This window comes from Cutaneotrichosporon oleaginosum (genome assembly GCF_008065305.1).
Source record: "Cutaneotrichosporon oleaginosum strain ATCC 20508 chromosome Unknown ATCC20508_contig03, whole genome shotgun sequence".
Classification (NCBI taxonomy): domain Eukaryota; kingdom Fungi; phylum Basidiomycota; class Tremellomycetes; order Trichosporonales; family Trichosporonaceae; genus Cutaneotrichosporon; species Cutaneotrichosporon oleaginosum.
In genome coordinates, this window is record NW_027072172.1 from 833,243 (window position 1) to 850,196 (window position 16,954).

The 16,954-nt window shown below is 61.6% G+C and overlaps 9 protein-coding genes across 9 annotated transcripts; 3 read left to right on the forward strand and 6 right to left on the reverse strand.

Moving 5' to 3' along the window:
- Nucleotides 1-102: 102 nt before the first annotated feature.
- Nucleotides 103-2,435, forward strand: COLE_03512 (uncharacterized protein; the record flags this gene model as incomplete). Its single annotated transcript, XM_018426636.2, has 2 exons — nucleotides 103-194; nucleotides 260-2,435. The coding sequence occupies 2 exons, from the start codon at nucleotides 103-105 to the stop codon at nucleotides 2,433-2,435; spliced, it is 2,268 nt and encodes a 755-aa protein (XP_018279194.1).
- A 963-nt stretch (nucleotides 2,436-3,398) lies between these two features.
- Nucleotides 3,399-5,019, reverse strand: COLE_03513 (uncharacterized protein; the record flags this gene model as incomplete). The annotated part of the gene is made up of 3 exons (XM_018423034.2): nucleotides 3,399-4,264; nucleotides 4,401-4,524; nucleotides 4,780-5,019. The coding sequence occupies 3 exons, from the start codon at nucleotides 5,017-5,019 to the stop codon at nucleotides 3,399-3,401; spliced, it is 1,230 nt and encodes a 409-aa protein (XP_018279193.1).
- A 392-nt stretch (nucleotides 5,020-5,411) lies between these two features.
- On the forward strand, nucleotides 5,412-6,032 carry COLE_03514 (uncharacterized protein; the record flags this gene model as incomplete). The annotated part of the gene is made up of 1 exon (XM_018427400.2): nucleotides 5,412-6,032. The coding sequence occupies one exon, from the start codon at nucleotides 5,412-5,414 to the stop codon at nucleotides 6,030-6,032; it is 621 nt and encodes a 206-aa protein (XP_018279192.1).
- Nucleotides 6,033-6,610: 578 nt separating this feature from the next.
- COLE_03515 (uncharacterized protein) lies at nucleotides 6,611-6,778 on the reverse strand (the record flags this gene model as incomplete). Its single annotated transcript, XM_018423033.2, has 1 exon — nucleotides 6,611-6,778. One exon carries the CDS (start codon nucleotides 6,776-6,778, stop codon nucleotides 6,611-6,613), a length of 168 nt encoding a protein of 55 aa, XP_018279191.2.
- A 1,006-nt stretch (nucleotides 6,779-7,784) lies between these two features.
- On the forward strand, nucleotides 7,785-8,371 carry COLE_03516 (uncharacterized protein; the record flags this gene model as incomplete). Its single annotated transcript, XM_018420354.1, has 2 exons — nucleotides 7,785-8,054; nucleotides 8,192-8,371. 2 exons carry the CDS (start codon nucleotides 7,785-7,787, stop codon nucleotides 8,369-8,371), a joined length of 450 nt encoding a protein of 149 aa, XP_018279190.1.
- Nucleotides 8,372-9,025: 654 nt separating this feature from the next.
- On the reverse strand, nucleotides 9,026-10,079 carry COLE_03517 (uncharacterized protein; the record flags this gene model as incomplete). The annotated part of the gene is made up of 3 exons (XM_018423032.2): nucleotides 9,026-9,239; nucleotides 9,455-9,606; nucleotides 9,717-10,079. The coding sequence occupies 3 exons, from the start codon at nucleotides 10,077-10,079 to the stop codon at nucleotides 9,026-9,028; spliced, it is 729 nt and encodes a 242-aa protein (XP_018279189.1).
- Nucleotides 10,080-10,326: 247 nt separating this feature from the next.
- COLE_03518 (uncharacterized protein) lies at nucleotides 10,327-11,367 on the reverse strand (the record flags this gene model as incomplete). The annotated part of the gene is made up of 1 exon (XM_018427399.2): nucleotides 10,327-11,367. One exon carries the CDS (start codon nucleotides 11,365-11,367, stop codon nucleotides 10,327-10,329), a length of 1,041 nt encoding a protein of 346 aa, XP_018279188.1.
- Nucleotides 11,368-12,099: 732 nt separating this feature from the next.
- Nucleotides 12,100-12,799, reverse strand: COLE_03519 (mitochondrial 54S ribosomal protein mL54; the record flags this gene model as incomplete). The annotated part of the gene is made up of 3 exons (XM_018426635.2): nucleotides 12,100-12,145; nucleotides 12,353-12,545; nucleotides 12,709-12,799. 3 exons carry the CDS (start codon nucleotides 12,797-12,799, stop codon nucleotides 12,100-12,102), a joined length of 330 nt encoding a protein of 109 aa, XP_018279187.1.
- Nucleotides 12,800-15,048: 2,249 nt separating this feature from the next.
- Nucleotides 15,049-16,854, reverse strand: COLE_03520 (uncharacterized protein; the record flags this gene model as incomplete). Its single annotated transcript, XM_018423031.2, has 1 exon — nucleotides 15,049-16,854. One exon carries the CDS (start codon nucleotides 16,852-16,854, stop codon nucleotides 15,049-15,051), a length of 1,806 nt encoding a protein of 601 aa, XP_018279185.1.
- Between the last annotated feature and the right edge of the window lie 100 nt (nucleotides 16,855-16,954).

Below are 16,954 nucleotides of genomic sequence, written 5' to 3' on the forward strand. Positions count from 1 at the left end.
TGGCCGCGAATTTCCGGCCGTGGCACTCAGGCACTCTCACTTTTCACCGCGACACGACTCTGTTGTCCACCAACCACGATACCCATAACCACTCCAACCACCATGACCAATTTGGATCTCTCAGATTTCTCAGAAGAGGAGCGCTACGAGATTGAGCTCGAGCTCAAGGATGGCTACGCCGACATCGAGAAGGAGTAAGTCATACACGGGCGCTGCTGGCCTAGTGGTCACGACACCGTGGGTAGACGCTGACTTCTAGGTATGCCGTGGACTCGCAGAAGGGCTTTGAGAATGTGCTCGTGGTCGACAACGTTCCCATTGTTGACGAGGCAAAGAAGGAGAAGCTGATCCTGCGTCTCTGCCAGCTCTTCCAGAAGGCTGGTGCTCCCATCGACGAGGACCACGTCGACATGCCATGGGACGACAAGGCGGCCACGTCCAAGGGTTTCATTTTCCTGTCCTACCCCGATGCCGCGCAGGCTGAGAACGCGCTCGCTGCCATCGACGGCTCCAAGTTCGGCAAGAGCACGCTCTACGTGAACCGGTTTGGTGACATTGAGCGCTACGCCAACATGTCCGTCGGCGACGACGAGCTCCCGCCTGGCTGGAAGGAGCGCCCGTACACCGAGAAGGACCACGCGCGCTCGTGGCTCGGCGACCCGGCCGGTCGCGACCAGTACCTCACCTTCCGCGACAACCTTGTCAGCCTGTTCTGGAACGGCCGCAACTTCCAGGAGGAGCCGGTCAAGACTCCCGACGGCAAGAACCTCACCAACCCTCTTTGGGGCCAGTACTACGTGCAGTGGTCGCCCCTCGGCACATACCTTGCGACGATCCACCTTCCTGGTGTTGCGCTCTGGTCGGGCCCCAAGCTCGACAACATGATCCGTGTGACCCACCCGGACGTGCGTCTCATCCAGTTCTCGCCCTGCGAGAACTACCTTGTCTCATGGTCGCCGGAGCCCCTCAACGTCGCCAACCCTTCGCCCAAGGTCGAGAAGGCTGTGCGCGACACTTTCGGCCCCGAGGACGAGGGCTCGCAGTTCGTCATCTGGGACGTCAAGACTGCTCGCATGCTGCGCACGTTCGCCGGCGAGAAGCCTGACGAGAACGGCCCGCGCGAGCGCAAGTGGCCCGTGTTCAAGTGGTCGCCTGACGACGCGTACGTTGCGCGTTGCGTGCCCAACGAGGCCATCCAGGTCTACGAGCTGCCCGACATGGGCCTGCTCGACCGCAAGTCGATCAAGATCGAGGGTGTGCAGGACTTTGAGTGGTGCCCCATGGGCGACAAGGACTGGGAGGACCGTAAGGCCAACAAGCCTACCAAGCGCGAGTGCATGCTCGCGTACTGGACGCCCGAGGCGCAGAACCAGCCGGCCCGTGTCAACCTCATGGGCATCCCTAGCCGTAACGTCCTTCGCGCGAAGAACCTGTTCAACGTTACCGACTGCAAGTTCGCATTCCAGAACCAGGGCGACTACCTTTGCGTCAAGGTCGACCGCCACGCGCGCAAGGCCAAGAACAAGAAGGCTACGTTCTGCAACCTCGAGCTGTTCCGTCTCCGCGAGAAGGACTTCCCCGTGGAGGTCATCGAGCACAAGGAGTACGTGACCTCGTTCGCGTGGGAGCCGAATGGACAGCGCTTCGCGATTGTGTCGACCTCGGACCCCAACTTCGGCCAGAACATCCCTGGTGTTGTCATCAAGTACAACGTCTCCTTCTACGAGCCTGACCCGAAGAAGGGCGACTTTACCGCCTTCAAGGTTCTCGAGGGCAAGGTGTGCAACACTCTCCTCTGGTCGCCCCGTGGCCGCAACGTTGTCCTCGCGAGCGTTGGAAGCCCTACCAAGTTCGACATCGAGTTCCTCGACGTCGACTTCACGTTCGACGACACCCCGGGCAAGGTTGCCAAGGACACTGAGAACCGCGGTGACAACGTCCAGTCCCTCGCGACCGGCGAGCACTACGGTATCACCGACATTGCTTGGGACCCCAGTGGACGCTACCTCGCGTCGTGGGCGTCGTCGTGGAACAGCACCCCGGAGCCGGGCTTCATGCTGTGGGACTTCAAGGGCCAGAACCTCGGCCACCAGGGCCAGGACAAGTTCAAGCAGTTCCTGTGGCGCCCGCGCCCGCCCACTCTGCTCTCCAAGGCCGACCGCCGCAAGATCCGCAAGGAGCTCAAGGAGTTCTCGCGTGTCTTCGAGGAGGAGGACGCTGCCGCCATCAACGCCGGCACGGCAGAGGTGCTTGCTGCCCGCCAGCGCGCCATCGCCGAGTGGGACGCCTGGCGTGCGCGCAACAACGCCCGCCTCCTTGCCGAGCGCAAGGCCCGCGGCAAGCTCATCGTCAAGCCTTGGGACAAGGAGGGCGCGGCCGAGAAGGTCGAGGAGGTGTTCGAGGAGCTCATCGACGAGACCGAGACCATCGAGTAAGCGGGAAGTAGGAGGGCACACAAGGTGGAGGGCACTGCACCACGCGACTACCACGAGCATGTTATTGCTGGTCGGACAAAACCGGGCACAGCATTCGTAGATTGCATTTCATGTATCCGTCGCCTGCATACGTGTTGAGTCTGTGAGTCGAAGGGAAGCGGTTGAATTAGTTTGTTGCCATGGGGTGGGGAGTCGGGTGAGAAGGCAGGCACGTCGGTCACTCGCAGCCGCATACCTCGGGTTGCACCTCTCACGTTGAGCGCGTTGTACGCGATTTGCATCCCCATCGTTTCCAGGAGTTACCTGACACGTCGTCCCACTGCCACACTGCCACACGGTAATGACACCCGAGTGCTGCCTCCATTCCGAGTGGCGTCAGCGACTTCCGACACTCTTAACATCGCCAAGTCCTCCAATCTCACCTGATGAGGCATTGTACGCCTGCAGGGACGGAGCGGGCATGCAGATCGGGGGCGTTCCCGCCATTCCATTGCCGCATGGCGTGGCGATCACGATCGCGAGGATAGCGAGACGCCTCTGCGCTGCAGAAGGCAGAATTAGTCCACTCGCGCAATGTGCGAGTTTGGATGCGGACGAGTGCGCCGGCGCAGATCACCGAAGAAACGGCTCGCGGCATGCCACAGGCTCCGGCGAGCGTCGGCGGCGGCCCGCGGTGTGCCGGGACTTGGCGCATTTGGATGCGGGCAGCGGGCAGGGACAGACGCAGTCAGGGGCTAACTCCGCCGCATGGTGTGCGACTCAAAGTGGCACTTGCAGGTGCGACAGGCATGCAGGCTCAGCGACAAGGGAAGCGGGAGCACGGATTACTCATTACTCTACATGGTGGTACACTACAGACTGTCCGTATCTAGTCGAGTATGAATGGTTTTGTAGGGTAGGGTTTCTGCATGCCTCCGACCTCGGCCTACCTCGGCCTCGGCTACGCTTCGCCGCTTCCCGCGGCTATGACAGCTCCATGCTCAGGCCTTCCTGGCGCAGTTTCTGCGGCGCGTAGGCGATGAGGTGGCGCAGCAGCTCGGACGAGACCGTGACGCTGTGCTCGCCGCGGTCGAGGGCGAGGCACAGGCTCCACATGTTGTTGACGGGCGTATCCGAGTGCCCGTAGAGCATTTGGAGAGGCTTGTCGGTGGTGGCGAGGGTGGCGAGCGAGTCAGGCGTCGCGTGCTCCGTCGTCACGGGGAGAGTGGCGGAGGCGCTGGACGCCGAGCTCGTCGTTGAAGACGGGACGCCGCCCATGCTCGCGAGCCAGTTCTCGAGGAGACCATGCTCGGCGGCGTCGGAGCCCGTGACGCCGGAAATGCCGGAGACGCCGGAGACGCCCGATACGGGAGCGAGGCCAGACAATGGCGCGTTGGCGACGTCAAAGTTGAAGAGGTCGAGTGTGGGCGGGACGGCTCCGAGCTGCGGCAGGTGCCAATCGTGGTCGTGGCTTGGTACGTGGGCCGTCGAGTGGTGGGGAGGGTGCTGAGGCTGGCTCTGGGCTGCCTGGGCGAGGAGTAGGTCGACGTACGCCCCCTCGGGAGAAGAGGCGGGCGAGGAGCGGGCCGGGGTCGAGGCGATAGACGTGATCGAAGGAGCAGCGGCGGCAGGCTTGCGGTACTTCCTCGAGCGGTTGCGACAGGCAATCGGAGAGCGGCCGGGGAGCTGCTCTGCAATGGCGGTCCACTTCGGGCCCTTCTCTTCAAGCAGCGCTAGGAGGAGAGCATCCTCCTCGTCGCTCCATGGCTTCTTGCTCGTGAGCTCGGGAGCGAGCACGTCGCGCCAACGCTTCGACACTTGGTCGTCTTTGCGGCCGGGAATGCGGAGGGCTGTTTGCGGAACAGGATAGTGGACAATGGGATGCGGTGGGATGGGGGTGGCGCGGGCAAGCGGCAAGCGAGGTGCGAAGATAGGAGGATAGCGTCAGCATTTTGGTCTGTGCGGGTATCGGAGGGGTTTACGCACCAATTGCCTTCCACTGGGGGCCCAACTCAGCGTACAGTTTGCGCAGAAGCTCGTCCTCTTCGGGCGACCAGCGACCCTTCCGCACGCGGGGGTCGAGGCTGTGGAACCAGCGCTTGCGGCAGTCCTTGGCGTCAGTCCATGTACAGGTGTGCGAGCGAAGGGGCGATGAAACAGTGTGCACGAAGAGATAACAAGGGGCCAGAGCCATATCGTCTGTGTGGCCGTGACGGCGTGGCTGACGCACACAATGCCACAATGCCACATCGCCACATGCCCAGCTCCGATTCGGAACGCACTAGCCACTATGTCGCCATCTCCGCCGGCGGCACGGCCCGCATACCGTCGCTTCCCATTTCGCACCGACAGCAGCTCGACTCACCTTGTTGGTCCGGCCGGGCAGGCCGGCCGAGATCTTGGACCACTGGCTGCCGGGTCCGCGCTGCGAGCCGTACTTCTTGACAGCCGCGATGAGGCGCGCGTCCTCGTCGGCGGTCCAGCGGCGACGCGGGCGGTGGCCCTCTGGCGTGGACGTGCTCTCCACCGGAGTGGGAGCAGCGGGGGGATGGGACAGAATGTCCATGTCGCCAAGTGGGTTAAAGAGAGAAAGCGTGGCCGTCATGGTTAAGTGGCGGCGGGGCGGCAATGGGATGCGTGCGGAGAAGAGTGAGGGGCGCTTGGGGCTAAGGAGGCTAGCGCAAGCGTGGCGGAACGGGTTTGTTGAGACGGGACGTCTGGCGGAAAGCCATCACGGCGTTGGCGTGTGCAGGACTAGGGGGGTTGTGCTTTGTCTCGAGTTGAACAACAAGTGTGAATGTGTGAGGACTCTGGTACGGTGGACGGTGGGGGACCGATGGGATTGATGGGTGTGGCACGGAAAAGGCCGAAGTTTATAAGGCAGATGACACGGTTCAGAAAGGAGCCGTGTCAATTCATACAATTCTAGTCGACGTGAAATACTCGCACTCAGCCGCCGCTTGATCTCTCCCTCCAGCCTAGGTTGCCGACCGATCTATGCATAGCCCAGCCCTTGCCCCTGCATCCCGTGGCTCTGCGGGCTTCGCGCTCTGCGGGGTCTGCGGGCTCTCGTTCCATGCCCGCTCCGAAAGCCCAGTCCTGATCATAGAACCCCGCTCGGTACCTGCCCGCAGTTTTCTGTCGGCATGCCAAGCCTTCTGGCGGCTCTGCACGCCGGAGCGTATACGGGGTGGCGTGGAGCGCTCAACCAAGTTCCCCCTGCGTCCCTGCACAAGACTTTCCCGGCGGCAGACGCTGAGCGGAAACGGCGGCCAGGGGTGCGGAGGTGGAGGGTGGGGGCGCGGCCAAGTCGTGGCCAAGGCGTGGCGCCCGAGGACAGGCCGAGGCCCGAGGCGGCCGGGCGGCCGGCGGATGTGGGTGGATGATCACACCGCAGATGAGCCTGAACCATGGGCTCATCCGCCCGCCGGCGGCGTGCCGTCAGCGGCACACCGCCTAGCCCGGCATGCAGGCGCGCGCGTGCCTCGCCATGAACGTGGACATGGGCGTCGTAATGGCCCCAAGCTTAGAAACCGAGCCTTGGCATCGTGCGGGGGATCTCACGTACCCGACTCTGACAGAGCGGCGCCGTCGATGCAGCAAGCCGTCATGGGCTAGGATAGACAAGCATGTGACAGCTTGCAATGTCGGCCCCACATGCAGATCTCGTTTGGAGGTGACTAGCCGCCGCAGGCCCAGCCAGTGGCCACGTCACGCTTCTCAGCTTGCGTGTTACAGCGTCAGGCGAGACAACCTGAGTATACCCCCTCCGCCATGACCGGATCATGGAGCTCGAGTTACTTCCGGGGCGGCTCATGCACATGCGCGAGAGAACGAAAGGCACCTCCTAATTCTGTGGTGCGAGACGGAATCTCCGATTGCGGAGGCCAAACTCACCGGTAGCCGTATCCGGCAGCGGAGTTCTGCGCTGACTTGGTGTCCCGCAGCGTGGAGAGAGCTGGGGTGAGCTATTCAGACATGTGAAAGTGGCCTGGTACAGATTGTAGAGAATGGTGTTGGGATTATCTCGGTGGTTGGGCCACGTTGCATTTCGGGTGAACAAGTCCATCAAATATCAGGATATTTACAGGTAGTGGACGCTGGCTGTGGTGGAAGGGTGAGGAAGCAGTCGAGATGCAACGAACTACTCCTCTACAGAATTATCTTCGGCAATGCTCCTAACGATCTCAGCGTTCTTAAAATAACACACGATGAGATGCACAGGTACGAGATAACGGCCTGGTGGATGCACGTGAACATTGACAGAGGCGCCGAGACTGACCTGTGTCACTTGGATGGGCGGAACACCATCGACACCGGCCAGCTCCAACGCCGAGATAAAGAATCGACACCGGGCATGCCATGGAACTGCCACTGATCATCAGGGCGCGCTGTCAGTGGTTGACGCGGAAAAAGCATATGTGTTCGGTTACTTTTTTCGTGATTGTGATCGTCATGATCATCTTTTTGCCGATTGCCGATGGTGTTACGCATGGACCGCACAGATAGTGTGTGTGTGGGTGTGGGTGTGTGGGTGTGCAGAAGCGAGACTTCGAAAGCTTCTGCCGAGATCAACGGTGATCTCTGGCAACTGACGGTGGTTGAGATCGGCGCGAATGATAAGGAGTGAAGTACGTGACGTGAGACACAGAGGCTATGATGTGAGCAATTCGCCACCCGCCCAGCCAGTGAGTGGCAGTCATCTGGCGTGTTGAGGGTTCGCAAGCAGTTTCAAGCTAGCTGGGTGCAAGTAGCTGCATCCAGCGCTCCTCCTCCTGATGCTCTTTGCTCGCACTGATGTGCATTGGGCGACGCGAGGCCATGAAGCAAGAATCCGCAGGTGGGCAGGCATAGCATGGTCGACACGCGACTACCACACGCCTTCCACGTGCTGTTCACGCGACATTGTTCGGAATCGCAGAGTGATGTCGATTTTGGTCGCCTTGGGTGGAGGGATGATTTGTGGTGGTGACCGAGCACGCCATTCCTCACCCAAGCGATGAAATTGTGACGAGCCCTCATTCTCTCCTCCCAAGCCTTGGTCAGCATCCTCTTGCGGCATCGCACAAAACCCAGCACCACCCTCCATATTGCATCTCTCCCATCTCTCCAACTCGTCCAGCTCGACTCCGCCACCACTCCTCACCACGCCTCACCGCTCGCCACCTCCCACAGCCCCCAGGTGCCTGCCACACTCCCAACCTACATCCCGAAACGACCTCCACCATGTCTCTCCGCGCCGCCACTCTGACGCGCTCCCTCGCCCGCTCTGTCCGCCGCGGCGGCTGCGGGTGCGGCCGCGCCGCTATTTACACGCCTGCGCGCGCCCTCTCCACTTCGCAGATCCACCGCAAAACCTCGAGCCCCACCATGGCAGCCGCTACGCTGCTGAGCCACCACCCGAGCCCGCTGTCTGCGCCGCTGTTCAAGGAGGCGCGCGACACATGGGCCCGCGACCCCATCATCGACTACGACGAGGTCAAGCAGCTGTCGCAGCAGCCCACGGACGACGTGCTGCTCGTCGACGTGCGCGAGCCGGACGAGAATGCGCTCGGGAGCATCCCCAGCGCTGTCAACCTCCCCCTGTCGCGGCTTGACGACGCGCTCGCCGTCGGCTTCAACCCCGGTGCATTCCAGCAGGTGAGTTGGCCAGAAATGGACAGAAATGGACGCGGTGCGCGAACCAACTCCATAGGCACGCCGATTGAACTTGCGCTTGCCCGCCAGAGTTTGCCAGCCATCGCGCCCCACCCGTCGTGCCATTGCTGACGACGTAGGAGTTTGCGTTCCCCAAGCCCGTCAACGGCCAGAACATCGTCTTCTACTGCCGGTCAGGCAAGCGCTCCGCCACTGCCTGCGAGGTCGCGAACCGCCACGGATACCTCAACACGCGCAACTACGTGGGGTCGTGGCTCGAGTGGTGCGAGAAGGAGGGCATCGACAACAACGAGGACTAGATCTGCATGCTCCGCGCCCCACCACCACAGCCATAGACTTTGCATAGACTTGTAACACGATCCGCACGACCTTCATGTATTCATACATTGTCCGAGCCTCCGCCCGTCTTGGAGCTGTCGCTCGTGGGGGCTGCGCCACTGACGACACCAGAGTGGCACACCGCATCCCGGGGGCGGTGTCGCTTACTCACTTGTGTGCTTGCGTGATAGTTGTGCGATCTCACGTTGACGCTGACGCACTCTTCGCTGTGTTCCATCCATTCCTCGCCGGCGGCAGATGACAAGCTTCGGAAACGAACAGCACTGACGTGCTTGAATCTACTTGTATTCCGAACATCACGTCTCGTGCTCAAGTTGCAGTGTGGAATGTACAAGTGACCGACGCTTGCGGTCACTAAAAGCTCGCATCATCAGGCCCCATCTCCCGAATACATCCCGTTATCGATGGCGACGATATGATGCACTCTGGCTCCATGCAAGCCTAAAAGATGGAATACAATGCAGGTTGTCTACTCAAAGCACGAGCTTGGTGGACGCGATTCGTACGTGGAGACACAGGCCGTCAGACTTCGCGTGATCTTCGTATATTGTTCTCCCTTGCAGCGCCCTACGAGCGACAGCGAGTCCGAACACACCTCTGGCATGACACAGTTCTCACGCCATAAACTGCTTGACAGCTTTGTCGACGGCGCTCTTGTCCGTCGCGTCCAGCGTTCCGGCGTCCACGGCTTCGATGATGCGCTGTAGGGCGATTGTGCCATCGATACTGGCTGCTTTGAACCACACACGTCCGTTCAGTCCAATCGCTGTCTCGAATGGGATGTGCGCAGCAAGGAACGGGAGGAGGGGGTACTTTGGGCCAAGCAGTCTGAGGTGAGCAGATAACCCAAGATGGGGACGGGGCTGGAGGGTGCCGTAGGCCAGAGGGCATAGGTACGATCGCCCTATAGGATGTGGCGGATCCCAAGAAAGAGCTCTCACTCAATATCACGGCTATCCATGCGCTTAGACTAGCCGTTGCGTGACACGCCGAGGCACAACTGGTCAAGGCGCCAGCACCTTCCGCTCTGACAATTGACTCACTTGCGACACAGCTGCAGCGAACACGGCACCATCAGGCCACCCTTGAGCTCGCCAAAGCCTTCTGATCGCCCGGTCGCGGGATCGACACATTCCAGCTCGGGCTCCATGTCGCGGTTCGCGAGCGATACGCGGGCATATACAAGCGTTCCAACCTGGTGTCAGCGCAAATACCTTAGACACTGGACATCGGCTTGGCGAAGGGCAAAGCTCTCGTAGCTGGTCGCTGACCAACGCAACGCCCGACCATCAGCCTCTAACCTACCTTCAAGTTCGGCTTGCTCCGCTTCGTCGCACCCTCAAACGCCAGCCCATCGAGCGCAGCCGGGTGCGCGCTCCCAATTTCGACGCGGTACCCTTCAGCGTGCCGCGCTATGATGGAGCCGAGCACGATGTCGCGCTGCGCGGGCACGTAGCGCTTGCTCACGCCCTCGACCCACAGCGACTCTCCTCGGTCTGCCGCCTTGCCCTTGGCGGCGGAGGAGAGGAGGCCGACGCGCGTGGAGGTGTACGCGGGATCGGTGGACAGCGGGTCCGCGCGAGACGGGGCGGGCGCGATGCCGGGCCCAAGGGTGACGCGGGAGGAGGAGGGGAGGGGGATCTGGGTGCCGGGGAGAACGAGAGACATGGCGGCGGATGGGAGGTGAGCAGGGCGATGGAGAGGAGCTGAGGGGGGGATTAAACCTCGAGGAGTATGCTGCCGAGGGAGAAGTTGAGCGTTTGTGTGGCGTGGATGATGACAGCTGAAGTTGAGCCTGCGTCAGGTTGCGGAAATGTTGACATGGATTTGGTTCCGTGCTTTGAGCCTCCACTCTTCAAGTGGTAATTACCGTGACATTAGTCTGTTGCTCAACGGCGAGCATAAACACGCATAATTACACTTGCATGTCGCGGAGTACGAAAGGATATGTGACTAGTCCCACTTTGACGCCCGCCGTGTTCCGTCTCTCTGCTTGGTGGAACTCCTTCACTCCCCGCCTCTCCTCTTCGGATCCTATCCCCAGCCGCTCCAGGATCTCAGCTACGGCGGCATACAGGATGTCCATGTTACCGTCCTCAACCTTGACCGCAATCCCCATCTCCCGTCCCGCGGCACGCACCCCGACACCGTAGCACGCATCGGCACCGACCTTGCCCACGACGCCAGGTATGCGGGCGACTGCGGCACAAAACCGCCCCGTCCCGGAGACCAGTAAGGGATGATCGTGCATTGCGTCGAAGACACGCGCCATCTCCGCCTCCCTCCCTCCTCGCGAGGCGTCAGCGGCAGCGAACGCAGCGTACATCGCCGCGAGGGAGGTGAGGGGCATCGCCGGCGCGGGGAGGTTGCAGCCGTCCACAGCCCACTTGACTTCTCCTAGGTGGCTGATTAAATCTTCCACCACGCCCGTTACGCGGAGCTGGACAGGGTGCGAGGGGAGGTGGTAGTCTGTGTCGGCGGCTAGAGCGCGCGCGGCGGCAAGCATGCCGGCGTGCTTGCCGGAGCAGTTGTTGTGGACCCCCTCCGGTGTGATCCCTTGCCTGATCCAAGCTTCGTTGACGCTCGTCGAGATCGCGGGATGGCCGCCGCATTTCAGGTCCGCCGGGGAGTTCCCCCCTCGCTGCAGTAGCGAGCAAGCGTGGGCGAGATGCCGGTCTTCGCTCGAGTGCGAGGCGGACATGAGCGCGATGTCTTCGGCCGTGAGCGAGAAGTTGGGAGGTAAAGTGGAGTCGGGAGACGGGGACGCGAGCGCCTCGAGCACCGCGACGGATTGCGCGGGTTTGGCGGCGGAGCGGATCAAGGTGAGGCGGCTGGGGTCACCGACAGCGTAGAGTAGCTCGCCGGTGGCCGTCGCCACTGCGGCGTGAATCAAGTGGCGATTTTCAACCACACCGCCGCGATCCTCGACCACGCAGTCGAGTGGGACGTTGGTCATAATGAGTTGGGAGAGTTGGCGAGCTGGCAAGGGGAGACGTAAGGAGAAATCGGTGAGCCATATTTATGGACCGGAGAGTCTGTAAGTAAGGGACGGCGCCGGGCCGGTGCCGCAGCGGCGATCTCCGAATAACGCGTATGCCTCATTACACCGTGTTTCTGCATGTCGACATCGGGGGGATCGCATGCAGGCCGCGAATGGAGATACCTGGAGGCCGCTGTGTCTTGGAGAACACATTAGCTGCAGCTTACCGCAAACCATGTGTTACGCTGGGCGCAGATGAGGCCTCATAAGGTCCGCTTGCAAACAATGGGACACGACGTGGAGTCGCTTTCACTCCTTGCGAGTCGTAAAACTCTAAGCAGTGAGCGACATCAAGAGGCCATGCGGACCTTCTCAGGCTCCATGGTGTGCCCGGTCCTCACGACGAAAGCAGTCTGCGGCAGGAAGTAGGTCGTGATGACATGTTCTGGGGTTTGATAAGTACCTGCGTGGAAACGCCATGAGCAATCATACGCCACAAGAATAGCTCTCCTCATGTCGGCTTCATCATGAAGTCTCGTGCCGATGCCCTGATGCCCTTGGGTGCTCTCGGTCAGCGCACCATGCCGTGCCACTGCATGGCTCGGAAGCTGGCGCAGCGCCTGCAATCCCTCCCAAACATCCGGGACTCCATGGCCGGACAATGAACTCATCCCAGGCTCGCCGAGTCGTGATGGGTGATGCATGCAATCATGTAGTCTTCATAAAGTTGGTCGCCTTGATGTTCGCCCTGTTCCTGCCTGTCAGCGTATCCTGCTCTCCAAATGACCCGCTCTCAGAGTCAGGCAGCTGCAGGAGCAGGATGGTGGTCGAGCTAAGGCGAGTCCCACGCCTGGCAGCTTCCCAGCACTTTTGGAACCTTTTGGAGAGCTCGAAATGGCTCCCTCAGCCGCTGGTCTGCCTTCCCCAGCGCCACTATGCCCGCGCCCCTCGTCCGACTCACCTGTCGCGCATCGCCTTGCGCTCCGCCAAAAAATTGCGCTCCCCTGGAGCAGCAACTGGTTGCCCCTTGGGCTTGTCGAGCAGCGTCCACAGCCACTTCGGGTACTGGTCCTCGGGTAGCGAGACTGGGTCTGGCACGTCCTTGAACACGGACAATCCCTCCATCTTGGTGCCGGCCTGAAGCGAAGAAACGACTGCAAATTAGCAACTGCATGAACTGGAAGCAAGACAGCCAGGTGTGGACCGGCCGGACGTGTTGCATTGATTGCTCGGGGGAATGGCGCGCGCGGAACAGCACACTGGATCCTCGCGCTTGCAATTCGACCGTCTCGCTGGCGGTGCTCAAAAGCGACTCACTAGCCTTGCCTGGCTTTGGAGCTCCTCGCAGAGCCGAGGTCGAGAAGGTGCGCGCGCTGGCGGCTGATGGTGCGCGGAGGGCGGCGAGCATGGTGGGTTGAGCGATGCAGTCGGTCTCGGAGGTCACGAAGATGGACTTTTCCTTTGGTGACAACCACGTGGAATTACTCCCGCCGCCACCCAAGTGATTGTTGACTTTCGAGATATGGACAGCGATTACAACATCCGCCCATCTTCCATCTCTCACCCCACCCCCCTCCAGAGTCTACAACGAGCGATGCGCGTGAGTGACGGGAAATATAATCAGCTGATTCCAGATTGCGGTGCAGGGCTGCTCGCACGGCAGCCTCTCGGCCATCTATGACACTGTTGCCGAATACACCAAGCGCAAGGGCGAGACAGTGGATCTGTTGCTGCTATGCGGAGACTTCCAGGCGCTGCGCAACACGCACGACTTTGCTAGTCTCGCCGTCCCGCCCAAATATCATGCGCTTGGCACGTTTCACGAGTACTACTCCGGCGCGCGAGTTGCGCCGGTGCTCACCCTTGTGATTGGGGGCAACCACGAGGCCAGCAACTACATGTGGGAGCTGTACCACGGCGGCTGGCTCGCGCCCAACATTTACTACCTGGGATGCGCAGGGAGTGTTATGGTCAACGGTCTGCGCATCATCGGTGCCAGCGGTATCTACAAGGAGCACGACTACCGCAAGGGTGAGGCATTGGAGCTCCAGAGCTGACACCAGGCCACTTCGAGAAGGTGCCGTACACGCCGTCGACGCTGCGGTCGGTGTATCACATCCGGAAGTACGACGTCGAGAAGTTGAGTCACCTCCCTCCCGGGGTGCCGACGATCTTTATGAGCCACGACTGGCCAGTTGGTATCGCCCATCACGGGAACACTCGCGCATTGCTGCAGCGCAAGAAGTTCTTCCGCGAAGAGGTGAGGCTCCTGGGAAGGGGGAGCTGATGGCTAGGTGGAGAATAATACACTAGGGTCGCCACCGCTTCTCGAACTGCTCAAGACCATTCAGCCGGATTACTGGTTCGCTGCGCATTTGCATGTCAAGTTTGCGGCATTATACGAGCACTCCCCAGAAAAACAGAAGGCAGACGCGCAGTCGGTGAGAAAGGAGATCACGGAGGTGAGGAAGGAGCTGGAAAAGGTTGAGGTTGCGGAGCCCGAAGAGGAACGAGGGTCGGGGTACGACGGCGTCGACGTGGGTGGGAGACATGCCAACCCCGACGAGATTGCGATCTCGGACGACGACGGCGACGTTTCATCACCTACAAAGCACGTGGCGAACCCAGACGAGATCGCCATCTCGGACGATGACGACGGCGAGTCACTGGCCAAGGACGAGGGCAATCCCGACGAAATCGCAATTTCAGACGGCGAGGGCGACGGAGGCGAGACACCAAACGCGCCCAGGGAAAATCCCGACGAGATCGCCGTGTCGCTGTCAGACGAGGAGCTAGAAGGCGAGCTGGAAGCGGCGCTCGCGCAGACGTTATCGCCAAGCTCACAAGATTCGGCAACACGAGAACGGTCTCCAGCATCCACTTCCGCGGCGCCAACATCACCGGCTGAGCCTAAACCACCTTCGACCACCCGCTTCCTGGCGCTGGACAAGTGCGGGCCAGGAAAGGAGTTCATCCAGGTAGGCCTAAATGCTTCAGTTAAACTAACGCAGTTCCTTGACATACCCGCGCCGCAGGAGCAGTCACCGCCACGCTTTACATACGACCCTCACTGGTTGGCGATTACGCGCGCCCTCCACCCCTACCTCAGCCTGGACTTCTATGGCTCGATTCCTCCACGGGAAGAGCAGGAGGCGCTGGTGGCCGACGAGCTCGTCCGCATCAAGCAGGAAGGCGTGCTTGTGCCGGAGGAGTTGGAGGAGGACGACCTGATGGCTGAGATGAGCGCCGAGTTTGACGCACTCGAGCGGCGCGAGAGCGCGGCGGAGCGCGCTGCTGCTGGGTTGCCGGAAGAAGAAGAGCCGAACGGCGAGCCGAAGAGCGAGTCAGATCCTCTACCACATTGCACGCCGCTCGACTGGGAAAGCGCGGACGATATCGAGGTCGGCCGCGTTCAGCAGTTCTGGCCCACTGCGCCGGCATACCCTGGCGGCGAGCCTGGGCAATGGTATACCAACCCGCAGACGGAAGCGTTCTGCGGCATGCTTGGGATACAGAACAAGGTGAACCCACGTCCAGTGCTGCGATAGGAGATGTTACTGTCCCATGCATGGCGCGCTCGAAGTGAGAATTTACCATGATCAACCCTGACCGCCTGTGCAAAACATGCATATGCCTAAACTTTAGATGTTTCACTGCCTACACCAAGCGTCGGTCTCCCGAGTGCACCTGGTCGGCGAAGGTGTTCTTCGGTTTGGACGGCTGCACCTTCTCGACGGCCTCGACCTTCTCGATCTCCACGACAGTAGGTGCTACCTTCTTGTCGGCGGGGATGATGGCGATGGCAGTCTCAGCGACAACTGCGTCTGGTGTGGGAGAGGAGGCAGGAGCAGCCTCAACGACCTCAACACCGGCAGGCGTCTCGATGACAGCGGAGTGCACGAGCTCGCGCACGGCGTCCTCGGGAAGACCCGTGCCGTCAGCGGACAAGGTGGCGGCGTTCATGGCCGCCAGATGAGCGAGGGCCTCGTCCGCCTCAGCTGCGAGTCGCTGCGAGTCCATCTTCTCACGGATCTCGGTCAGGACGTTGCCGAGCTCACGTGCCTCGGCGCGCAGCTTGGCACCCTCGGCGGCCACACGCGCTGCGTCCCACTTCATCCCTGCGGCACCTCCGTAGTCGGCACCGACCTGCTTCTCCCAGCTCGCGCCGGGAGCGAGCGTGCGCGCGATCTCGTCCTTGAGCAGTCGCGGCGTGCCTACCCCGCGGTACCCGAAGGCAGTGTAAACCTGGACCATGGACGCACCGGCGCGGGCCATGGCCAGCGCGTCGGCGCCGTCCCACACTCCACCGGCGCCGATGATCGGTACATTGGGAGGCAGAAGGGGGCGGAGCGTCTTGAGTGCGGCGAGCGCGTACGGGAACAGGGGGCGACCGGAAAGGCCACCGGTCTCGCCCGCGTTCTCAGACTGGAGACCAAGCTCGTCACGACGGATGGTGGTGTTCGAGACGATGACGCCGTCAACACCCGTCGTGCGCACAGCGCTGGCAACGTCCGCGAGCTCCTCCTCGCTCAAGTCGCAGGTGACTTTGACGGCAACCTTGGGGAGACCGTTAACGGCGATAGCATCGCGCTCGGCGACGACACCGCGGAGGAGGCGCTCAAGTGGCTCACGGCTCTGCAGGGCGCGAAGGCCCGGCGTGTTCGGTGACGAGATGTTGATGACAACCACATCGGCGTAGGGGCCAAGCGTGCGCACGCCGCGAAGATAGTCGTCATCCGAGTCGGCAGGAGACGTCTTGTTCTTGCCGAGGTTGACAGCGAGGATATGTCCCGGTCGAAGGGAGCGGGGGAGGCCGGTCGGAGGCGCCAGCGGGCCGTTGGGGAAGAGGGCCGGGTGCTCAGCGGCAAATGCAGCAAGACGCTTGCGAAGCTGGCTCAGCGCCTGCCCGTGACCTTGCGAGTTGAAGCCATAGCGGTTGATGGCAGCATCGTCCTCCTCAAGGCGGAAGAAGCGGGGGAGGGGGTTGCCAGACTGCGGCTGAGGGCAGACACTCCCGACCTCGACGTACGCGAAGCCGAGATCAAACAGGCCGTCGATACACTGCGCGTCCTTATCGAAGCCGGCGGCAATGCCCACAGGGTTGTCGAGCGGCATGCCCATAAGCTCGGCCTTGAGAGCCGGCCCGTCCTCTCCCATGTCCTTGGGCCGCGCCCAGCTCGGCGCCGAGAGCACCTTGACGGCGAGCTTGTGACCCTGCTCGGGGTCCGCAAGAGCCCGAATGACGGGCATGACAACGTGCTCGTGGGCGACACTCCTCGAGTCGTAGTAGTACACTGCGCCGACAAGGGCAACGGTACCAATGAGCAACGACGAGCCAATCCAGCGCCCCGGGTGCGTTGTGCCGCTCGCGTGCCGTACTCCGCCTACGACGGGAGCGCGTGCAGAAGCCCGCAACGGCGCGGCGAGGGGGCGCGAGAGTGTCCCTGGGAGCCGGCGGAGCATGTCTCGTGGATGATGCAGTTGTCGTTTTGCTGCTCGCATTGGACGCCGTCATTGAACGAGCCGGAGACGGAGATATTGCCAATGTCCAGCGTCGCTGCCC